Here is a 15,605-nt window from a genome sequence, read left to right on the forward strand (position 1 = left end):
CCATATGGGCTTACAAGAAAATCAAAGGGGGCCTCACATGGACTTGGTTGAGGCGCCCTCCCCTAGTGTTAACAAAAAAGTGGTCAGAAACCAACCCCCTTACTCACAGAATATGTATCTTAACTGTTAAACAGAGGTGTGATAGAACTGATGAAGTCAGAGAAGTGTTTCATGTCCCGACTGTTCCCAATCCCCTAGAATGGCAGCGACAAGTTGAGGTGGTTTTTAGATCTGTTCGTCCTGAACAAGTTCATTACCAAAAGAAGTTTCAAGATGCTCACTTGCAATTGTCTGAGGCATCTACTTCCGCCCAATGCTTCGATCTCAAAGGTGGATCTCGAGGATGCCTGTAATCATGTGCCTATTGCTCCCAGATACAGATGTGATAACCCAAGTAGAGGAATTCTGTGTAAAGCAAGACGTTTCTTGGCATGATTGGGAAAAGCTATTGGGTCTGCTGAATTTTGCCACCTTAGTAGTTCCCTTAGGTACGTTAAGGAAAAAGCAACTAACTCATCTGGGGTCGAAGTTACTTCGCAGGAACAGAAAGATTGCTTCTTCTCTCCCAATTCAGATCAAGAATCATCCGTCATGGTGAACATATTGGTCAATCTAATCGGATCATCACCCTGGGTTCCCCCTCAAACAGACTTGGTCGTTTGTATGGACGCGTCCAAGATAAGATGGGAATACCATTCATCAAAAGAAGAGTTCCGCCAAGGGAAGTGGAGCAACTCCCTTCGGGACCAACACATAAACATCAAAGAATTAGTACAGTGGTCCCTCGGTTAACGAACGGTTCGGTTAACGAAATTTTGGTAACGAATTACCTTCCAGAAGAATCTTCAATTCGGTTAACAAACAAAAATTTGATTAACAAAATCCTTACGAACACCACGTTTTGTTGTGAGCATCAACTGATCAGCTGATGGGCTAGTCTGCCAATTCAGTAATCTGTTCTATGTTTACATTCGTTTCCAGTGAAGTAAATATCAAGAAAGTTGTGCTCTTTAATATTTTTGCATTTTTTATATTCAAATCATTAGTCATTTTAACATTTATTTAACATATTGATAATATATGCAGAACAGGGAACTAGTTTTTTGTGCACTCATCAGCAGGAAATGCTCTACTCCCAGATTGGAACCATTGGAATTCAATCTATCTGTTCCCACATGTGAAAATGTTACCCAAAGTGGTTCACAAACTCAGATCCTTCCAGGGAAAGGTCCTCTTAATTGCACCATATTGGATCCTAAAACCGTGGTGTCTGGATCTGTTGGAATGGTGCCCGCATCCACTACAATTGCAACAAGGATGTCGAGACCAGGTACTGCACCCTCAGTTCGAGACATCCTTGGCACTTTATGCTTGGAATTTCTCAAAAAGATGTTTAAACAGATTGTTGGGTAATTCCAATATAGTTAACCAAGTGATAGCCGGTCATAGGCACCCAAACTTCTATGCAATATGAGAAAGCTTGGAGCCCTTTTCGAAAATTTATTAAGTTAACGGCTCTAGACACATTGTCGGGGACAGTGGTGTTAGAATTTTTGGATTTTCTGTTCAGAGTTAAAGGCCTTCAATGTTCTACAATTGCATCTTATAAATCAGCATTGGTTGACCCTCTGGCGTGGGGTTTTAACATTACTTTGAACCCCAGAATTTATCAATTGCTCAAATCATCCTTTTTCATTCAGAGACCCCCTCCGCCTATAAGAATCCCACCTTGGTCACTAGATAAAGTTACCAAATACAATATAAATCCGACCCGGGACAGACTGCTCCAGAAGGCAGCCTTCCTTGTAGCAATAGCAACATGTATGAGAATCAGAGAACTGGTTTCAATATTCAATAAGCCATTATTATTGGTATTTTCTGAGCAAGATGTCACTCTTTCCTATGGAGATTCTAAGAAAAAATGAAAGGGAGGATTTTCAAGCTCAACCAATATCAGGATAAAACGACTAAAGGATGAGACAAGGGTTCCTCATATGTTGTGCCCAGTTAAGAACCTTCAAGAATGGTTAACCAGATTCCTGAATCGAGGCTCCGATGTATTCTCATCACATGATGGTAAGAAATTGTTTCCTAGTCAAATGACAAATATTTATCTCAGTTGGTGTGTCAAGCAGACCCTAGCAAGAAATATTTGGCACATGACACCAGAAAATATGCAGGGTCTGTGGCATTCCTGCAGCATATGAGCCTCAGTCAGATCAAAGAAGTGGGCTTTTGGAAATCTTCAAAAACCTTTCAAAACAGCTATCTTCATCTATCTCTTAAAGATACAGGTACTCCTCAACTTACGACATACGTACTCGACTTACAACAACCCGGACATACGACCGCCGTGGTCGTATAAAATATTTTTCAAATTACATATTTTCTACTACTTTCGTTAGTGATCAACACTGTGTACTGACAAAATTTTCGTTTCAATTCCCTTTAAAATGGCTGGCAAGCATAAAAGTGAGAGTTCTTGTGGTGCTGAGAAGAAAAAGAGACCCATTTTAGAATTTCTATGTATTATTTTCGCCTTTTCGACTTACGACCTGGTCGTCGGGACGGAATCCCGTCGTAAGTCGAGGAGAGACTGTACTCCACATGTGGTGGTCCTGGGGTCCCCTCCTCCACCTAGTCCATCTGTGCAATCAAGACCTTCTTCTTCCTCATCAGAATAAAGTGAAAATCCTGACATGGGATATGTAGCTTAAAATTTTACTTTCTGGTAAATGTTTCATATTAAGGAAAATATTCCAAACAGGTTTATAATTATTATCTGGACCTAAGCTAGCGGAGCCTTATATGCAACGTCACTCAGGAAATCAAAGCCCTCTCCTCCTGCTCAGGAAATCAAAGCTAGACGTTGCATTCTGGATTGAACAAACAGCTTTTTTTTTTTTTTTTTTTCTAAAAACCATTTTTTTTTGTGATAAAGGCCAGAATATGACATCGACATCCCACCCATCTCCACCCCTCAAGAGTTGACATTCATTTACTGCTCGCTCTGGGGCAAGAGATGACGGCAGTGATATTTGTGCTAGCGGGTGCAGGAGGGGGTTTTGAGAATTGCAATTAAATGCCAGGTAGCGACGTGTCCTCCTAATATTACGTATTTTAGTAATTATTATATGTTTTAATTGCCTGTATGTTGGCCTGGCACCTTAATGCAAGGCATATACATATGCAGGTACAAAGCTAGACCTCGCATTCTGGCCTTTATCACAAAAACTGGATTTTAGAAAAAAAAGAAAAATCCAAATATTTTTCGAAATGTTTGATTAAATAAATATACTGTATTTTGAAGAGAGTTTCCAGAATTTTCCAAAAACTATCCATCATTTTATCCACGGAATTTGTTCCCAGACCCAGAAAAAAAATTGGGGATAGATTTTCCAGAATTTCCCCAGATAATGTACATGATTTTCAACCTCGGAAACTCATTCCCAGACCAAGAATGGAGAGAGTTTTCCAGGGAAAAATTCCAAGCCAATTTAAATTCCGGGTACAACTATATTGGAGAGTTCCCACTATCAGGGATCCCGGCTAACGGAGATATTACTTATAAACATAATTTTCCTTATATTTTTTTTTCATTCAGCTACATGCACACACAATCCTACATACAGAATGTGAAAAAACAACAATTAATAATAAATATCATAAGGTCAAAACCATAAAGGGAATAAGTATTTCTTTGTGCACAAGTGAGAGTTAGTAGGATGAGCTGAAGGAAGTTATGTAAGATTATTTTTCAACTCATAGTTTTCGAGAGATACACTGAACTTTCTTCACTTTTTTCACTATGTTACATGCACACACAATCCTACATACATAACTAACAAAAAAAAAGTAAAAGAATAACTATCATAAGGTTAAAGACATAAGGGAATAAACATTTCTTTGTGTGTGAGAACGGGGGATGGAGTGTTATGGGTTGGCAGAGGCAGCCGAATGGTTGCTGTGGCGACACGAGGGTGGCCACGCTTGAGGCAGCCAGTGTTTATATAAATGGTGCAGCTGGTGTCTGTTTTAAACTTTGATTTATTTTTTATTTAATAATTTTAGCTGAGTACAGTCAGTTCCGCTATAACGTAATAGTTGCGTTCTTGCAAAACATCGTGTTATAGAAATTCGCGCAGTAGAAATAACAGGGCTTATGGAGAAAATAGGGTTAGGTGCAGATTACTCGAAATCGAAAAAAATTTAGTAGTTAGCCTAACACAAAGGATAGCAGTCTAAATAAATGTTACATTCATATCTAATAATGAAATCATACAGTAAAAATAACACTTTACCTTGAAAAAATATGAATATAACTTGATGGGGGAGAAGGGTGAATTTGAGGTTGATAACATCGAGCTTCTCTTCAAGTGTTATAGCCTTTCTTTTACGATCATTACCAGGAATGCGATCACCAGAACGCTTCTTGGAGATATTCTTCTTTTCCATATTCACAGTTAATACTACAAAATTGGAGAAATAGTAGGCAAAAATAGCATTACAGCAAACAAGCGTTCGCGTTTTACAAATATCGTTCTTCTATTCATAAATCGCGTTAGAGCCAATTCGCGTTATCAAAACACGCGTTATAGCAGAATTCACTGTACAGTATTTCATTTAGATAGTATTTTATTAACGTTTTTAATGTGTTGGGTAGTAAATTTATAGTACAGGGTAGTTGAGTACTACAGGTGCTCCTCTACTTAAGAACATTCAACTTGCAAACTTTCAGAGATACAAACATCATTACTGAGGGGGGGTTACCTGCCAGAACAGGTGTTTAATGTAGATGAGACTGGATTATTTTGAAGAAAATTCCAGATAGAACAAACATTACCTAAGAGGGGAAGAGTGAGCCAAGTTTTAAGGCTGTATTAAAGGGTATAGCTGTACTAAATATCCATAATCTTTTAATTTTTTACAATATGTTTGGTATCTACAAGAGTAAAGCTGGACTTACAAACAAGCCTCAGGAACGTATCTCATTCGTAAGTAGAGGAGCACCTGTATTTATCATTAGTTAGGTGAACCAATTTGTGAACCAATTTCGTGATTTTGAGGTATGACATTGGAGTATGTTTGTTGTTGGGGAACCAAACCCTATTTTTATCAAATTTTTTTCTATTCAATGCGAAAATTCACATACCGAATGTTTTTTTTTTTAACCTAACTCATTTGTATCCTGAGGGGTACCTATATGGTGTAATAGTATAACCAGATTTGTTTAATCATTCACTCGCGGTAGACTAACTCCTACTGGAGGACTCGTAAAGTAAGAAAAGAAGACATAAGAGGAATATGTGGGGTAAAAAATCCTTTGAATGCAGTGTGGATAAGAATGTACTGTACTGTACTGTACAGTATCAAGGTGGTGTGAGTATTTTCAGTCCATGGCAGTTGAGAGGTTGATAAAGATTTATGCCAGTAAGGGTAGAGATAAGAGGGGAGGAGGAAGACTGGGGTAAGAGATCTTTTACCGAGATTGTGTTGAAGAATTGTGTGTGCTGTGTTAGGACAGCCAGGAAGCTATAAGTTCATTTTATACATTGTATCGAGATCTCAACATGATACTAACTTCATATGTTAGCCATTCCATGCGATCCACTGGATCACAAGAACTGGTGGTTGAATCTCGTCGCAGGTAAAGTTTGCCACAGGAGGGAGTAATTGAAATAGGAGGCAGAGAAACTCCTGAGCTGGTACTAGGGGTCTGAGGGATGAGGGTAGGAGGGGGTTCTCCTGGAGTAGCCACTGGTGTCGGCAAAAGAAGGCGCTCCTCTTGTCGATGTAACCAAGACACAACAATACTGAAAGGAAGCACTATACTATACTTATGTATACAGTATTTATGAAATTTTTATGAAGACATTGATTTGGGAAATGTCAGTTAAGATTCTTATAAACTTGTTAACAATGCATACACTGAAATATAAATTGGTATTAATTGAAGCCTGAAGAATGAAATCCCATTTTATGACAGTGAAAAATAATGTGTGCGGTGCCATATGCATAGCTGAGTCACTACCTGGCAGTGTCTGCCTTTGCCAAAAGGTCTTAACATGGATGGCGGCATCTGACCTGGGTTGAACATTCCTCATGTAAAATAGAAATGAGGGAGAAATGGTTTACAATATTCCAAAACCTTCTCATTAGTTTGTGGGAAAAGATATTAGTGGGAGGAATGTTGTATTTTTTATGCACAATACTGTACAGTATATTGGTTATCATCAGCATCAACAAGTGGTGATCGTTAAATCCTTTCCTTTATGGGTAATTTCCTGAGCATTGGTTTTTACAACAAGTGCACTATCAGCACTTTGCTGAAATTCCGATCATTCACACAGATGCTTCCTCTATAGATAAAGTATTGTATTACACTCTGTATGGATGCTAGATGATAAGTCCTTTTCTTGGAAATGTTCATTGGGGGTTGTTTTTATGGTAGATTTGTTTGTTATAACTGACAATCACACACTACCAGTAGTTGTTTCATTTGTTCCTCAGGAAGGTGAATTCAGACAGCAACTGCAACATAGTGGATATAATACAGTACAGTACTTGCTTCCTGATCCTGTGGTCAATTTGTGCCATACAGCTACCCCCCAAAAAACCCAGCTGTACTTAACTTGATGGTTGGGGAAGTGAAAGCCAATGAAATAGTGTCAGCAAAACTACTACATCCACATTACAATAAGACCTAAGGGACTCACTTTTTTCTACCATGAATCATTTTCCTCTCCTGATCAAAATTTGCCCAAGCCTGTTCCTATTCATTTACCAATTACTGGCACAGGTACTAAGTAGAGAGGCTATTTCTGTCCTCTGCCCCAGTTTTATGTATTTCACATATGGATTTTCTGGAATGTCCCTATTCCTTATGAGGTGTAGGTTTCAAGTTCCAAGCTCAGACGAGTCACCAGAGGGTTTATGGGTGGTGAAATGGAATTATCTTAGGTACCCTTTTAATTTTTTACTTGGTAGTTCCTTCCTTTATTTCTGACCTTCGTGATATGTGTGCGGTTCACTTTTTGGAGACGATTTCTACGGAATAGTCTCTGACAGGACAAAGGTCACCTACTGTTGACTGAGGATCTGGGTTATGATGGTTTGTTGTTTCCCAGAGAATTCAGGATAACACCACATCTGTACAGTAAGAGAGTTAAAGAGCATTAAACTCCTGACCTCACAAGTACAAAGGATAAACTTTATGAGAGGATACAGTACTGTATGTCTGTCCAATTCTGAAACTTTGGGAACACCACATCTTTCCTCATTTAGTAGCTGGTTTAGTATGAGACACCCGGCATAGTATTATGAGAGCCACCTGGCTTAGTATTATGAGACACCTGGCTTAGTATTGAGACACATGGCTTAGTATTATGAGACACCTGGCTTAGTATTGAAACACATGGCTTAGTATTATGAGACACAGTGCTTAGTTTTGTGAGACACCTGGCTTAGAATTGTGAAACACCTGGCTTAATATCATGAAACACACCTGGGCCTAATATTTTAAGACAATTGGCTAAGTATTATGAGACACCTGGCTTCAGGGTGATATCCAGAAATGCAGGATTGATCTTTAAATCCTCTTTTAACGAGGAGCCCCTGGCCACACCCTTCCTCCCTTGGGTTAAAGAATTAGTCTCGTCATTAAAGTTTTCTGGACATTTTCCAAGCTTCCACAGGACAGCTGTTGCGCCAAGTTACCCTTTCTTGACGGGACAGTGTACTGGGGCGCCTCTAAAATATCATAGCACTGAACATAGTTTTATCTGAACTACTAGGAAAAAATATTCAGTCAATAAGGAGGAAGTTTCTGTATTTGTGCTACTTATTTTTCTGCTTTACATTTATTATTATTATTATTATTATTATTATTATTATTATTATTATTATTATTATTATCATGGTACAGTATTTATTTGTAAATACATAATTTTTATTTAAGGATATGAGAGAAGACTGCAGATTCATTTGACTTGTTTTCTTTAATAGGAAGCGGGGCATTAGTGAAGTTGTGGTGGGCAACAGGGTAGCAAAGAGAAGGCTGGCGAGAGGTGTTGGCATGCAGGCGGGGAAGCTGGTGATGACCTGGACAGCTGATCATTATCATATCACAAATTTATCATTTACCTCACCTTGTTAATAAATATTAATAAAATTGTTGTTTTTACATTCTTACTTTATTAGTGTAGACTTAAGTGTTGTTAACACAGAGGTGCTATTTCTATGACACAGAGTACAGTATATTTAATGTAGAGGGCTTTTGGCATTTTGCAGAAATTAACATGATGAAATAGGAATTCCCCCAAAAGCTGTAGTGGTTTGGGCCATTAGTGGGTAATTAAGGAACCTAACCCCTGCGTAAAACAAGGGCTGACTGTACTGCTATGTGTTGCTGTAGAAAGAAATGCTGACAACACACTCACCATAATTGTTGCTGCAGAGACAATGGTGAAAACAAAAGAAATATCAAAGGGAGACACAATACCCCTTTTACTTCTTCCAAGGTATAATGCTACCCAGCAGTAATTGGGGACCTGGATGTTAATTGATTTGCTGATGGTGTTCCAGGGTAATGGTTACCGTATATCTCAGCCCATAAAACAGAATTTGAACCTTAAAAAAATCAGCCCAAAATTAGGGGTCGTCTTAAATACCAGGTATAAAATTCTTACCTCTTAAATACAGTGAACCCTCACTTTAAGCGGTCAATTGAACCCACGGCGGCCCGCGTAAAGTGAGAAACGCGTAAAGTGAACAACATAACATATGGGATTAATTGAAATAGAGACAGGGCCGACCCCCAAACTCCACTTTTTCAGACACAATACCTACGTTATAGTAAAAATAACTTCTTAATTTTATGATGGTATGCACACACAATTAATAATTAAGAGAAATATCAATAATATTAGGTTTTTTAACACTTACATTAGTAGAAAAGATGGCTGGGCACACGGGGATGGGGGGTTGGTTCCGAGGCAGAGGGCAGATTATTGGCCCTCACCTGTATCACTTGTACCAATTGTATCACTATCCACCACAGAGGCTTGCAGGGCCTCTTTGTCAAACCCCTCAAAGTCCATATAAGTCCATATCCTCACTATCACTGACTTGGGCCGGCTGTGGTGGGTGGCGGGTGAAGAACTCGGTAATGTTTTGATGACTAGGCGACCTTGTGCACACCCTGCTCGCGCCGCTCTCCGCGTAAAAGGGTACACACACCGCGGAAAGAGAGCATTCCGTGTTCAGCAGGGTACCGCGTAAACGTGGAAACGCGTAAAGTGGGACCGCGTAAAGCGAGGGTTGACTGTATTGTGGTTTAGCGTGTGAAGAGTGGTGACGGAGAACATCATAAACCACTCACAAGGTCCTGCCACTAATTATTTTATACTGAAACTTACGTTTGGGAAGCTGGATTAAAAATAAGATTACCGGTTATTAAAATAATAAAAATGTATTATAAACCTGTCTAACATACCGTAAAATAACAATATACTCCGGTAATAAACGCAGCTCATCATGCACCGCCCGCCATTTGCCAGTGACGAGACAAAAAAGGGAGTGTTTGTTCTTACATCCAGAGCTCGCAGTCACTCCGCACTTTTAGGGGTCAATTTCCCGCTTGCCTTTGTGTCCGAGTTGGCCAATAATGCATACCTTTACTGATCATAATACGTACTTCCCATAAATAATTAATTTAGACCTTATTTTATTTGCATTTCTCTTCATAAGAAGTTCTCAGCGACACACCCACGCAGACTGTCATCAGGCTTTACCTTGGGAGACCACGTAGGTTTTACAAATAATTATCAGAATAATAATTCCACAAATAAATATATTTATAAAACAATCATAGCATTATTATCTTTTTTTTTTTTTTACGGGGATTAGCCCACCCGGGCACAAGTCACTGACCGACATCGGGGTCTAAGGGGCGAAAATGTAATAATAATAATAATAATAATAATAATAATAATAATAATAATAATAATAATAATAATAATAATAATAATAATAATAATAATAATAATAATAATAAATAATAAATAATAATAATAATAATAATAATAATAATAATAAATAATAAATAAATTATAATAATAATAATAATTATAATAATTATAATAATAATAATAATAATAATAATAATAATAATAATAATAATAATAATAATAATAATAATAATGATAATAATTCATAGTAAATAAAATTTATAATAAAAAAATCAAAATTTAAAATAAAATAATAATACCCCGGTAATAAAGAACAATAAATAAATACAAAAATGAAAAAAGATCAAAAGTGAGAAACAATATACTGTATGTATGTTGTGTTGTCAAAGTAAGAGAAACAATTGAAACTCTGCAATTGTGTGTAAATGAGGCAGAAAGTCAGATCAGCAACCTAGGACTTGGTCACAATTTTCGTGATGCCATATGGCAGCAGGGTCTACCATTAGACAACACATTATACTTCCAATATCTTCCCAGGTGGTAGTACCTCCCTGTTTGGTAGGTGCCTACTAACTTCACAACTTTAAGTAATATTATTTTGATACATGATAAATTAGACAAACAATGAAAATAAACATATAAAATTTAATTACCAAGACACTTCCCATTGGCCGCTGTAAGAGGGGGAGATTGGGCTATTTTTAGCCCGTCTTTGTGTCCGAAGTGGCCAGTAATGCATAACGGTACCATATATTTACTGATCATAATATTTATCTCCTATAAATATTTCATTTAAAATTTATTTTTTTACAAAGAATATTCAGTAAATGACTGCGATAATTCTTGAAACTACCGACAGTGGTAGTTTTCTTCATGCTAAATTTTGGATGAGAATGAAGAAGCCGAAGTCACGTCATCTGATTTGGAGTTTGATCCTTAATGATGATGCAACCATAAATGTATCGGGTAAACTTCACCTACCGGGTATAGCCTCCCTTTGTAGCGAAGCAAGTTTATAAATTAAAGAAAATACTTGCAGAGTGTTTAATATATTACAGTATGTTATAAATAAATAAATAAATAAACAAATAAATCGGTAAATCCATTTCAAGTAAATGTTAAAATTTTACTCGACACCGACATTAGTTCCAGTTAAATAACAGACGTTAAAGTGACGTCACTAGTGTTTACACAACACCAACTGGTAACATTTGATGCCATTACTTGAAGTGAATTGGCCTTATTTTAAATAACCAAGGATGTGTATACAGCATTGGTCAGTGGGGTGGTTGGTAAAGGACTACTGGGTCAGTAAGCTCCCAATGGTAAGTGTCACATTTGAGGTAGTCTTATACAGCGAATAGAGCTCAAAACCAACTTTTTAAATGGAAATTTTGGGGGTCGTCTTATACACCTCATCGCCTTGTACGCCGAGATATATGGTAACCAGTGCAGTCAGAGAGTTGTCCGGTTTTCTTGGAGTTTTCCTTGACACTGGGTCATGCAGCTCATTAACTTAGGGTGTGGTTTTTGTGTTGGCGACAGCTTCTACACCTTAAACAAATTCACACTTAGGTGGCCCTTAGGCCGACCATCCTCGCTACACGAGGGGCAACCATTATATCTATACTTATTTAAGCTAACTGTAATATAGCGATATCTAAATATTTTTCAATCTGTCCCACTTACTTATACAGTGCCATTTCATCATGAACAACTACATCATGTTGTGCTAACACTGTGGTCAGAAGGTCTAAATCACATGAGGCAAAATCATCATTTGCAGCCACTTGCTCCAGATTCCACTTCAGATGGTTCAAGCACACTGTTGCTATATCTGAATGCCCACAAGTAAGTGTGTACTGGAGCCATGCAATCAGATAATTTTGTTGTGATGCTGAGACGATGTGCAGCTTCATGTATTTGACACATGTGTCTATCAGATCCTGTGGAATATAAAATTAATTGAACATTTGTCTGTGGTATAAATTATGTTCACCATAAAACGGATAGCTAAATTATCTCAAAATACAGTAAAAACTCTGAATATTGGGCACTATGAATGGGATTTTTTTTTGTATAGTATTGTATTTATATTTTTAGTGGACCAGCTCAGACAAGTGCTTGGGTTGGTATTACTCCTGCCTCAACAGAATTTAAACTCTTATTTCGACTCAATTTCCTGGAGTGCATATAACATGTGTCACTCTTTCAGGGGCCATTTTTGGATCAATCTTCAATTTCTTTTCAATATGTGATGACAGAACAAGAGTCAGAGTTGACTGCTAACGATCAAACTTGGACACTCACCTTGACATTGTATTTGTCTGCTAGAGCTAGTATTGGAAGGACCGTAGCATGTGACACCTTCAGCCGCCCCGTATACAGGTATCTTAAAAAAAGCTCAAAAACCTCGACACATTCTGAGGCTTCTTGGAGGAGAATTCTCTGCTCTCGACTTTCATTCCATCGTGGGTTCATTAGCATCACCTGTAAACATGCATGCATATAAATGTATATATATACACTCTGTAACACATCCATACACAAACCCTGGTGCAGAAGTACACTACCACCAGCTTATTAAGTACACCAAAAGCTGGTGTTTTGACTAACATCAATTACCTTCCCTTACTAGTTCTGAGCACCTGTACACTAAAGATAGACGTACCTGTAGTCCAAATTAATTAAAAAGTCTAAAGAAAAAAGACACCTGAATATTATATAACCCCCAGGTGGGACAAACACACACATACATACAGATGAACTAATTAAAACAGTTAAAAAATTAACATGAAAGGTTATACTGTACAGTAGACTCGCAACTTACACAGGGGGTTACGTTACTGGGACCTCGCGTAAAGCCAAAAAACGCAGTCAGAAACACTCCTAAAAATCCCCTAAATCGCCCTTAAATCACAGGTCCACAATCCCTTATCCCTTATTTGAGGTGTGTAATGTCTACATTCAAATCATTCGCTATCTTGCAAGGATTCCAGCAATGGAAGTTATATTCTCCTAACTTTAGTCTGTGACATTTTATAAGATAAAAACTTTAAAGCCTAAAACCACCTTCACCTCTGGAAAGGTGGAGCGGTTGAGGTGTTGACAGCCAGGCAGGGGGGGTGGGTTGAGATGTTCACAGCCAGGCAGGGGGTGGGGGGGGTTAAGGTGTTGACAGAGAGGCAGGGGGTTGAGGTGTTGACAGCCAGGCAGGGGGTGGAGCGGTTGAGGTGTTGACAGCCAGGCAGGCGGGGGGTTGAGGTGTTGACAGCCAGGCAGGGGGGTTGAGATGTTCACAGCCAGGCAGGGGGTGGGGGTTGAGGTGTTGACAGAGAGGCAGGGGGTTGAGGTGTTGACAGCCAGGCAGGGGTTTGGTGGGGTTGAGGTGTTGACAGCCAGGCAGGGGGTGGGGGTTGAGGTGTTGACAGACAGGCGGGGGGGGGTTGGGTGTTGACAGTCAGGCAGGGGGGTTGAGGTGTTGACAGCCAGGCAGGGGGAGGTTGAGGTGTTCACAGCCAGGCAGGGGGGATGAGGTGAGGTATTCACCAGCAGGCGGGAGATTAATCCAGTGCATCTTGTCTGTCATATAGAGGAGTTTAAGTTATCACTTATAAAATGTAACTGAATTGACTTGGGAGAATATAAATTACATTGCTGGAATTCTTGTAAGATAATAATTAATTTGAATATAAATATGCTATAGTTTGCACTAGATATAAAAATTTTAGTAATTATTTCGTACATTCGAGTACAGTACAGGTTTGCCCTTCGGACAATTATTTCTTTTACTTTTTCACAATATGTATTTAGGATGGTGTGTGCATGTAAATGAGTAAAAATAAATGAAGACAGTTACGTATATCTACCCAAAAATACGAGTAAAAAAACTTGTACTAAAATATACTACACTAATGGACTAAAATTTTTATATCTTGTGCAAAATATATGATGTCTATATTCAAATTATTCGCTGTCTTGCAGGGACTCCAGCAATACAGGTTATATTCTCCTAGCTTAAATTTGAATTTGCAACCTAACCCCCGGGGCAATCCACGTATAGTTGAAACTGCATAAGAAAAACATGCGTAAGTTGCAAGTATACTGTATTTACAGGCAGATACAAAAGATATTTGTATCTACCTGTACTGTACCTGCAAGAAAAAGACCGTGACACTATCAATCTACTGTACCTGGAAGACATCAGATGAAGCACACAGAATAAGACGGTGGGCCGGGAACTCACGCTGTCCTACCACCAATACAATATCACTCATCAGTCGCTCAGCATAGAGACCTGCTATTTTTTCTAGAACACTTCCCGAGTTATCAATCTATAACGAAAAAGAAAGTAAAATATATATACTCATGTATAAGGTTTTGCTAGTCTGTTAAAATGAACACTTAGATTTAATTCTGTTCCAATTTATTTGTCTTCTCCCATTTACAACTAAAGATACTGTAGTGTACATGTAAATTGACCACCATACAAGACATTACCTAAAGATCAGCCAACCCAAACTTATTTCACCTGATGATTAAACACCCTAATGCTACCTAGAGGTTAGGTTAACTGAACATTAAGGTAGTTAATTTTAAGGTCAAATAAGATGGGGGGCTAATCTTCACATGGCAGTACCCCCCCCCCCCCAGCGGGGATAAATCGAGAAAAAATCAACTTTTCCAAAAATAATTAAAGTGGCGGGAATAGGCGGACGTTCTGGAACGTCACCCAGGGCCTAAGGGTTAAATAAACTATACTGCAGTGTTGTACTAAGGAATATCATGGCAGTAGTAGTAGCTAGTCTTGAGGACCATCACAACCCAAAAAGAAATTCAAACTACAGGTGGGAGGTGCGCTACATATTACCACGTAGCTCACACATGAAGTACCACAGACGAGAACAACCGGCTTCCAATTAAATTTCCAAAAAGTTTAGGTAAAAATGACAAGGTATGATGCAAGATTTGACAACTCAACTATATGGCATTATATCCATCCAAAATTCTAGTACAAAACATATAATCCTTTATCTGTATATCAGAATAAGTCACTGAAATAAAGCGCTTAGTATTTCAGCTATTACAACACAAATTAGCGGAGCCTTCTTTGTGCGTATTTACAGCTGATTCGCCAGGCAAGAAGATGACGGTGGCAGTGCGTGTGATGGAGGATGCGAGAGGGGGTTTTGAGGATTGCAATTAAATGCCAAGTAGCGACGTGTCCTCCTAATATTACTTATTAAGAAATTATTAGATGTTTTAATTGCCTGTATGTTGGCCTGGCGAGTTATTGCTAGGCACCAACATACCTAGGTATAAGCTAGGCGTCGCATTCTGGACTATATCACAAAAACTGGCTTTTAGAAAAAAACGGCTTTTACAACCAACGGCACTTCAGTAAGTGACCTATTAGTTCCCTTCCCAGTACATTGAATACCCCATGCCAGAGCTCACCAGTTGTCATACGGCATGACTGTCACTGGCAAGATACGGCATTTCTTATGAATACTGTCATATAATTGTTGCATAACTGGTCTTCAACCAATCACATCAGGTATCTCTTAACATTCTCAGGGTCTTCATATGCATAAATGCCAATGGAAGAATTTATCTTCTTGGAGACTTCATACATGA

General features: G+C 38.4%; 1 protein-coding gene across 3 annotated transcripts in view; it reads right to left on the reverse strand.

The window, feature by feature from the left end:
• The window catches only part of LOC121867529 (BTB/POZ domain-containing protein 17-like), a 54,568-nt gene that overhangs the window by 19,069 nt on the left and 19,894 nt on the right, over nucleotides 1-15,605 (reverse strand). For all 3 annotated transcript variants that reach the window (XM_042367518.1, XM_042367517.1, XM_042367516.1), the window contains exons 3-6: nucleotides 14,162-14,302; nucleotides 12,279-12,458; nucleotides 11,658-11,914; nucleotides 5,582-5,813 (exon numbers count right to left, since the gene is read on the reverse strand). In XM_042367518.1, coding sequence (XP_042223452.1) covers nucleotides 5,582-5,813; nucleotides 11,658-11,914; nucleotides 12,279-12,458; nucleotides 14,162-14,302 — 810 coding nt within the window. The remainder of the gene's footprint in view (nucleotides 1-5,581; nucleotides 5,814-11,657; nucleotides 11,915-12,278; nucleotides 12,459-14,161; nucleotides 14,303-15,605) is intronic.

The sequence above is a fragment of the Homarus americanus genome, unplaced genomic scaffold (assembly GCF_018991925.1).
Source record: "Homarus americanus isolate GMGI-L3 unplaced genomic scaffold, GMGI_Hamer_2.0 scaffold23598, whole genome shotgun sequence".
NCBI lineage: Eukaryota > Metazoa > Arthropoda > Malacostraca > Decapoda > Nephropidae > Homarus > Homarus americanus.